The sequence below is a fragment of the Vigna angularis genome, chromosome 8 (genome assembly GCF_016808095.1).
Source record: "Vigna angularis cultivar LongXiaoDou No.4 chromosome 8, ASM1680809v1, whole genome shotgun sequence".
NCBI lineage: Eukaryota > Viridiplantae > Streptophyta > Magnoliopsida > Fabales > Fabaceae > Vigna > Vigna angularis.
In genome coordinates this window covers 1,661,167-1,671,038 of record NC_068977.1, presented here as the reverse complement: position 1 = coordinate 1,671,038, position 9,872 = coordinate 1,661,167, and the positions used below count along the sequence as shown (strand labels likewise).

At 30.0% G+C, this 9,872-nt stretch overlaps 1 protein-coding gene across 2 annotated transcripts; it reads right to left on the bottom strand.

The window, feature by feature from the left end:
• Window positions 1-573: 573 nt before the first annotated feature.
• LOC108344642 (uncharacterized) lies at window positions 574-2,989 on the bottom strand. Of its 2 annotated transcripts, none has more exons than XM_017583080.2 (2): window positions 2,775-2,989; window positions 574-2,007 (listed from the first exon to the last, which is right to left on the bottom strand). In XM_017583080.2, the coding sequence occupies exons 1-2, from the start codon at window positions 2,835-2,837 to the stop codon at window positions 907-909; spliced, it is 1,164 nt and encodes a 387-aa protein (XP_017438569.1). In that variant the 5' UTR covers window positions 2,838-2,989; the 3' UTR covers window positions 574-906. The 2 variants fall into 2 exon arrangements, with proteins under 2 accessions (XP_017438569.1, XP_017438570.1); XM_017583081.2 differs by having other exon boundaries at window positions 574-2,004.
• Between the last annotated feature and the right edge of the window lie 6,883 nt (window positions 2,990-9,872).

The window sequence follows — 9,872 nt, the reverse complement described above, 5'->3', positions numbered from 1 at the left end:
TCTTAATCTCAATACCTTCTCTTAAGTCTTGGGTGGTGGGGACTCAGAGGAGTCCCTCCAAGTCTTTGGAAATGAAAAAAATAAAACATCAATTTCCCACGAAAATTATCCAACAATTGCACAGCTCAGCCAAGTCAATGAAGTCCACTAACTATACAAAAACTCTAAGACTCGTTTACAAAAGAACAAAGGAATAAAATTAGCCACAAGAAAATCTCTGGAAAAGGTTTTGATACCTTATTATTGGATGAGTTTGAGTGCGTAATAAGAGTTGGACAAAAAGAATTACTACAGCCAATGGTTTGAGCCAACCTCAATAAAATCATCATGGCCAATTCTAAGTGCAGCACATCTTATCTTACCCTGTTTATGGCTTAATCAATAGTTCACTTGAATTTAGATGCAGAATTAATGGGTTAAACTTACCACCAAATTATCAACAGAAACTAAAAAACCCAGTGCAGAATAGGAGTATACATAAATCAATCAAAATTTAACTGTAGAAATAGTTAAAACTTGAGATGAATCATTTAACAAGAGTGGTTAGAATTATGCAAATATATCCCAGTCTAAGAAATTCAAAATTCCCATCAGAAAAGATTGGGAATGTCTTTCTACTATATTAAACAGATGGGGTTTACACATATCCTAAGATAAGCTACAAAAGCTTGCCAGAAGATGTAACACTATTTCCCTCACAACAACCTCCTCACTTGAGAATTTCTATCTCAAATTCTAAGACCCCAACAGGTTTTTCCAAATGCCCCTCCAAAGAAAGGCCTGCATTTGCTTGGCATAAAAGTGCCTTGAATAATGAACACACCAAAGTTGAGTCATTCAACACTGCAACTTTTGGTGTTATACACATCACACAAATATCAGCAGATTTTGTTTTCTGACATATGCTCAGCCACTTTCTCTTCTGCAGTTACCAGGCAACAAGAACTTGTACTTCTCTGCATTATTCAACAGATATGATGGAAGATGAACTGCTGAATAAGAATGGGGAATAGGCCCCATCTTCCCAATAATCTCCTTAAATGTATACTCTTCAGGGAGCATGTCAAACAGATCAGTCCCTTTGCATATGACATCCTGAATCCTGTCACGGTTCAAGTAATGAGCGAACCTCACCCGATCATTGTGGCTGTAAGCTTTCATCTTGAACACGAATTCACTTATTCGGCGAAAACAGAAGCTACAATGCCAGCCAGCATCTGATAGCAACACATCCGCCTGCCTATAGTGCGCATAACATGTCTTGCCAGTTCTGTATCTGTGAATCGATGCTCTCCAACTTTGGTTGTCAAGAAAGAACTCAAAAGAGTACAAGTAGTTCCTCATTTGAAGATGAAGAATAGAAGGGATATCATTGCACCACCTCAAGAGGTTAATTGTGTGAGCACTGGGAATCTCATCAACATCAGACATTATCAAGAGATCGTCATCTTCTATTCCTGCTATCCTCAGAAGCCTGTCCAAGGCCACTCTTTGGTACGCCTCTTCAACAAAAGGATTCTCACCTTTCATAAATCTTCCTCCAACCACCCCATATGTCAACCGAGAATCAACAAACCTAAACTTGTCCCTGTTGTTTTCGAAAATCAAAGGTTTGGGAATTCCTGTAAAAGTTGAGTTTGATTCCAGGATGACATAATGTGTCACAAATGGATACATTTCTTTCCAGCGAATGGTGAGGATGTCAACTTCATTGCTAAACAAAACTGCGTCAAAGACTCGTCTGGGTGATTCACGAATTCCCCAACCATGAAGCCTGCACAAAGTCTCCATCGACACATTCTCATGATAATAGTGAGGGATTTCATGGAAGGGCTTTGGAGGAGACTCCCAAAGGGGTCTAAGAAAATACGAGATTTTCAACCCATGAAAATACACACAGAAGATTCCCATTGGAACAATCACAAACAGAAACATGCAGGTCTTGAAATCCAACCCTCGCAAAATACAACGAAGCCTTGACATGCCCAATGCAGCACGAGTTCCCTGCTGCGTAGAAAACAAAACCACTCTCATGTTAATTTATTGCTCAAATACCTTGCATGCATCACAGCACAACCAGTATCAAGCAGTAGCAGGCCATGAATTCATCCAATCCATCCCTCACAAGTACATATTAGACAAAGACATCTCATGGCAACAGTTCAAAAACCACAACCTGGTACTATTTCATCTTCTCATGAAAATAGGATCTGGAGAAACCCCAGAAAATGTAATATAAAAAAGACAGAACACAGAACAGGACAAAAAAAAAGTTAGGGAAAGCACAGAAATTTCAGTTCCCAAGTTCATGTATTCCTGAGCAAAGGGAAACCAAATGAAGCAGGGGGCAATAAAATTAGAGGGTTTGAAAAGGGCGAAAGATCCAATTCCAAAAACTCAAACTTGAACTGAATCCATGATTCAAAAGAATGCAGTACCAAGAAAAACCCACACTTGAAACTTCAAAAACTGGCCAACCAAAGAGAAATTGCATGTTCGATAACCAATCTAAACAGACACAAAGGGTAACACGGTGGAATAAAGTGAATGAAACACTGAAAATTTACCCAAAAAATTAAGCTTTTTGATTCAAAAGGAAAAACAAAAGGCACAGGAGTCCAAATTTCATTAATTTTTAAACATAAAAAATGGGATATATGAAAGGCAGCATGTTTGAAGTTTCCCTTTTGGTATTGACATGAGAAGACAATCTGAAGTGAAGATTTTCATTCCAAAACTGAAAGTGGGAAGAAAGAGAGAGAAAATGCAAGTACCTGGCTACAAACATCCCCACATATGTCATCACTCTTCTTGGAATTGTAATAGCCTTCAGACATGGTTAATTAAAAAAGAAAAATAAGAAGAAGAACAACAAAAAGCAGAATCTGCAGAGTAGAATACAATGTTTGAGGCCTTCGTGGCTGAAGTATGTTGTTTTTGTGTGACTCTGAGTCTCCCCCAGCCTCAAAAACACCGTACTGTGTAACGTCAGTTAGATTTATAGCATAGCCGTTTTCTTTTTCTTTTCTATTTATTTTATTTCTCTACCCATTTTTTCTTTTATTTATTTTTCAATTCATTTTCTTATAACTGTTTTCTTTTATTTATTTATTTTTTTTGCCTTTTTTTAATTAAATTTTTAATTTCTTTCTGACTTTCAATCTTTTCATTTATGTCACTCCTCTTTTCCTTTTCAATGTTTATTTTTCTTAATAAATTGTCTGTTATTTTTTCAAATTTTAAGATGGTTTAATTACCTTAAAATTATATGTTTGTTCGTAAAATGACACCTTAAAATTTAGCATATATTTTGTTAACCTAATATATTATAAAAAATATAATTAATTAAACAAAAAAAAAGTATGAAAATTTTCATATTAGACCAAAAGTTTAGATTTTTTTAAATTTTGTGAGCGAAATTTAAAAAAATCAAATTTCTGTTTGTTATTTATTTTTTTTATTTTTCCATGAATGGAAGGAGAGAAAGGGACTCACTGGGTCCAATTTTATTGACAACTTGTCATTGATGTTCGATTTATCGTAAAATGTAAAATTATAAATATTTAATTTTAAAGTATATGTAAAATAATTAAAATGAAAAAAAAATGATTTGGATTATCATAGGGTTATTAATTAAACTTTAATATTAACATATGATTTATATTTATATACAGTACTATTTTAAGGTCATCACTTGCTTGAAAGCACAAAAATAAATAAACACTTTTCCTTATTCTTTTTTATTCTCTTCGTTTCTTTCATTTTTATTCTTTTAGAAAAATCAATGCTTCCGATTTTATTTTATTTTTTAAAAAAACGTCTATTTAAATTAAAATTTCTTTCCGAAAATATAATCATTTTTAAAAAATGGAGATTTTTTTCCCCCAAGGATAATGCTAAAAACGACAAGTGAGTAATTATATATCTCACACACATATTGGTGGTATGTATGATTTTTTTTAAAGTAATTTGTTGAGGAAAAAACTAATACAAAAGAGTATATATATATATATATATATATATATATATATATATATATATATATATATATATATATATATATATATATATATATATATATATATAATATGAAAAAAATATTTTTTATTTAAAAAGACAAGTTCATCTCATTACCAAATCAAGATTTATCAAAGTGTAAGAAAATGGAATAGTAAAAATATAATTTTGTAAAATGTTATTTTTCATTTTTTTACTTTGTGTTTATAGAGTTTGAAAATAAAAAATAGTTGATAGAAATGCCTTTCTAAAGAGGAAAGAGGCAAACCTAATAAACATTCCCTTGGAAATTTCAACCTTTGGGATAACTTCCCTTTCATGCCCTTTGAACAATTCAAAAGTTCTTCCCATTTAGATGAGTTGAAAAGATGAGAGAAAATGTTTGATCATAAATAAATTAGAATGGTTCAATGAAATAGTGTTTTTTTTTCTTTGTCCTTTTCCAATTCCTTTAGTTTTAAAGGCAACTTTTTTCCTTTCTCCTTCACCCAACATTCATGCAAAATTGTTACTTTTTTCTTTTATGTTCCAAAAGATTTGTTATTTTCTCTTGGAATTGTAACTATTTGTTTATGAAAAAAAGACAACATTTTCACATACATTAAGATAGATATTTATATTTATTTATTGTTTCTAAAAGTTAACACTTGCACCCTTTTTACCATACTTATGGCCACATTTTCTCTTTGGGTAAAGTTATTGAAAAACTCTAATTGTAAAAACATAAGAGAAACTTTACACAAAACTACCCACTTCATGTTTAAGAACATATAAATAGCAATATAAATAAATATTGATTAACTTGTCTCTTCCTACTAAAATAATTTATAATATATATGAATATATAATAAGATATTTGAAAATTGTCTTTAAATTTATGTTGACTAAATCATACTTTTAATTCTTGATATTTAGGATAAACTTACTTTTTGATGTCCCAATTTAAAATATAAAAAAAGTCTCCAAATTAAAACAAAATATTTTATCATTTCAATTTATTGTTTAGGATTAATATGTATATATAATATTAGTTTTCAGATTGAATATTTAAAGACTAGAAACGTTTTTTTTTAATTAACTAGAGGGTTTAATATATTTCTTAAAAGAAGTTGAGGAATCAAAGTCAAATTTACTTGAATTTTTATTGATTGAAAACATAAATAAGTTATTAATATTCAATGAAGTAAACCAGTTTCAAAAGTTTCTCAAGTTAATAGCTTTGAAAACCTACATTTTTTTTATATTGTTTTCAAATTGAGTTTTTATTACCGTTATACAACCTTAGAGACACACTTTTAAATCATTTACCCCCCAAAAAATACATTTTTAAATGTTTATTATTTTTCATTTCATGTTTATCAAGAAATTTTTTTGTAACGTTTAGTCGTTTATTGCATTCAAATATTTGGAGGTTTTATGCATATTAATTGAAAGCAGTAATTTTTCTTCTTTTTTAATAACTAGATAATCATAGTTACTTAAACCAAGTTTGTTTGTTTTTAAGATAACAGTGATTTTTTTTTTCAGTTGTATTATTAGGAATCTCTTTCATCGAAGATAATTAATTATAAGTTCAGTTGATAGATATTTTATATTAACAGCCTAGTTTAAAACATTTAAGTTGGTAACGACGATTTCAACTTTAAAGATTAGTTATTCTTCTAAACAGTCACAATATTTATTTTATTTAATTTACTTCCATTACAAATAAAATATTTAATCGGGTCTTTTAATTTAAAAAGTGTATTAAAGTTACTCTTTTAATGTTTAATTAAATATTTCAATTTTTAAAAATGTATAATATGTCTTACATAAGTTAATATTGTTACATAGAGCTTGATCTGCACATGTTCTAATCAGAATCATTACAAAAGAATAAACGCAAAATCATAAACTAATGATAATTTAAGTTCATCAAAAATTATAATTTGAAACACATAAAATGCAATAACACTCATATATTCATACATTCTCATTCAAAATCAATACATTGTTAAAGATTTAGAATCTAATTATTCTAAACTTAATTTCTAGAATATTTATGTATTGAATCAAATATTTATGAAGTCAGATACTTGTTAATAATCACGAAATAAAATATTACGAACGACCCAATTTATCCAATCTTAATCGCCCTTGACAATGTAAATTCAGGTATAACATCACTTAAAAAGTATAACATCTCATAATCTCACACTCGACATTTAATAGATTTTATAAATATTGTAACATTTCTACATTCGTCACATGGTAATATACATACTTCACACTTGAAAATTCTTAGTTGATATATTGTAGCATTACACCACCACTCATAATGAATATAAAGGACTTCATACAACACACACACACACACACACATATATATATATATATATATATATATATATATATATATGTGTGTGTGTGTGTGTTTTAAACTCAGATTTCAACTACAAACTCATAAATATAACTCGGATTCTTCTAATTTATTCTTCTATCTCTTTCTTCATTGGCACTGAATCGTCGGACGATATTCCTTCATCTACTCCCGTATAACGAATTATACGATCATCGCACAAACACAAACACAAATAGGTAAGGGTGAGCTAACATGAAACAAATCATTTATAAAACATGCATAATTACATTGATACACTTAACAAACGTCATATAATAATTATGTGAGACATTCTCATACCATCATTTCACATAATACCGAATAGACACTCATCCCACCATCCCACAATACCCAATAGACACTCGTTCGGATGATACGTTGATGAGCGGTCACGGGAGGTTACGCACTTGTGATGACTCTACTTCTTACAAATACACCTCCAAAATACTCCATACCATCCACAAGGTTAGTCCTCAACACTATGTCCAAAACCGGCACATAGACCAGGACCTCCTGCCCCTCTCACCACATAATTCATCCTTCTCTACTTGAGACTGAATGATTATTAGAGTATTAGGATAACCTCCAATAACAGGACCCTCAACATCAACATATACACTAATACCATGTCATTACAGAATCTCTCCACGAGACTCATATCATGTTCAGATGCATAAATTCAAATTTAATATAATAAAATACAATCATCACAGAAATCATACAAAATGAATATATCACAAAATAAATTAACAATAATAAAATATCACTATAAATGGTCACCGGAGAAGAATCAAATGTTTGACGAATCAAACTCATCATAAACGCCAATACATATGACTAGTCACAACTTACTAGATTTGACCAGGGCTGCTCTATGATCAGGGATGTATCGACTCCGGTTTTTAAGATTCTTTTATCCTACCATCACAAATATAACCTTAATATAAACGTTCTGGGGAACTAAGAAGTTGAATCTGGCATAGCCGGTTAGACATCGTCTTATCCTTCCAGAAAGATGAATACATATCAATTGAGTATATTGCATAATAGTTTAACAATACTTAATCTGTTCAATAGGATTTAAGTTAAAAACCTATCGAGTAGACTTCTAGGAAAGAGAGGTGTGTCACAATGGACAACTTAAGTACTAAGTCTTTTCTTAGCCAAAGTGTTCCTCAACTAGTTTTTAACAAATTTCTTATTTACAGATTCAAAACAACAACATATAATATTAACACAGAATTTCAAGACATGAATAATAATAAAACAATATTAAATCATAATATAAAAGCTTAGAAATGTTAGCTCCCCTACCTCTATTCCAGACTTGGTTTCTTGATCAAAGGTTGTTCCCAAAAAACTTCCAGAATCTCCACCTTTGCTTGGTATTTATAGGTCAAGATTCTGGTACTATTTGGTGTTTTTTTTGGGGTTGTTTTGTCCTATATATATATATATATATATATATATATATATATATATATATATATATATATATATATATTTTAATGAATTTATTTATTTTATAAAAATATATTTTTGGAGAAATGTATTTTAGTAGGTTTGAACCCATGTTCCTAGTGTTACAAGATATTTACCATTTGAGTTACTGTAAATTATTTTTTAACTTATCACATCTTATTTTTTTATATAAGCTTATTAGTTATATTTTCCATTCATAAAGAAATTTATTACTACAAGAAAATACTACTATTTATTAAAATGGATACTTTTAATGGACTTTACAAAAAGGAGTCATTTGTTCCAAAGTATAGAACCTTCCTCAAATTTCACCATCCAAAATTCATTCTTTATATGACTTTGAGTCTAGTAAAGCTAGGATAACTTCACAATATACAATATAAATCCTTATTCAATGCATAACACTATATTAACCAATATAACATTTCTCCTTTGGAACACCATATTAATACAAGGTATACAATTTTAATCACCTTTAAACCATACATTTTCTTATATCATCATATTACACATCATTCATGTATAACAATGTCATCTTCATTTTCACAATATTGCACCTTAAATAACTAAACATTCCAACACACACTGCCCAAGAGACATAAAGGGCATCCAACGCTAGTTAGGTAGAGAGCTTCTTGGAAAAAAAATATCAAACTAGCGCCTAACAATTTGATATTTTTGCCTAAGGGAGATCATCAACGCCTAGAGGTGAAGCCACTGCCCAACACCTCAAGTCCTGAAGCTTTCTGAAATTTAAATTTCAAAATAGTGCTCAATGAAACTTAATCAGTGTCCAACCCTAACCATCCCTAGAGTTCATTGTTAAGTGAGTGCCTAACATCCTTAAAGTGGTGTTCAATGCTCTCAATCACTAGAGCTCACTGTCAAGTGAGCGCTCGACAGTCTCAGAGTGATGTCCAACACTATAGTCATTGGAGCTCACTAACTTGGCTTTTCGGAATGGCATCCGTTGGTAGACTCCCAATGTCTAACGCCATATTAGAGATCAACAAGGAATGACACTTTAGCTTGCACATTTGGCTCAAATGGTCACTTTTACTTGGTATTGATTCAATGTAGAAATACATCATTATAAGTCAATGGCTTAAACTCAAGTGCTCATTCGCAACCATTCACAATTTCAAACAACACTTAAACACACACATGCAATTCAATCATAGAGTTTCACATATTCAAACCAACAAACAATTTCACTTAATTCCTCGAGCATTCACATCAAGCATAATCATATAATCTATCAATAAGTATAAAGAACAATAAACAACACTAGTTTATCTTACCTTGGTTAAACAAATCCCTATCTCACAACTACTTCTTATAGCTTTATTTCTCACATGAATATATAATTATAAAATAAAAGTTTCAATTAGAATTCTAAACATATCATCATGATCATAGACCAATAAAGATTCACTTTGATCAAATTTAAGTCACATGTGTTGAATCACAAAGAAAGAGAACCCTCATAATTGTGGAAGAGGGAGAAGGGAAACATTGACGAAACTTACAATTGCAACCATCATCACTAGATCAAAACGTATTAGACCTAATCAACTAACCCATCAACTCGTCAAAAAAAAATGTGAGTTGAGTTGAAATTTTCAATCCACAATCTCGGTTGCCTAGCTCGCTAGCCTTTCTTTTATTTAAATTTTTTAAAAGATATATTTAAAAATTAACTTTTCTATATTTTCTATCTCCATTCCACTTTTATACTTTAGTTATTTTCTAAATCATTACATTTATAAATATATTTTTTAAATTCAACTAATTTCTTATAAAAAATTATATATTTTTAATTATTTCTTATAAATATATTTTTAAAATCTAATAATATTTTTTATTTTAATAATTATTATAAAAGGTGGATACATATGCAGATAGATGTGTATGTGTTTTTACTTGTTATTAATAATGAGGTCAAAATAAATAAATAAATAAGTCTAAGAATATAATTAAACCTTAAACTATA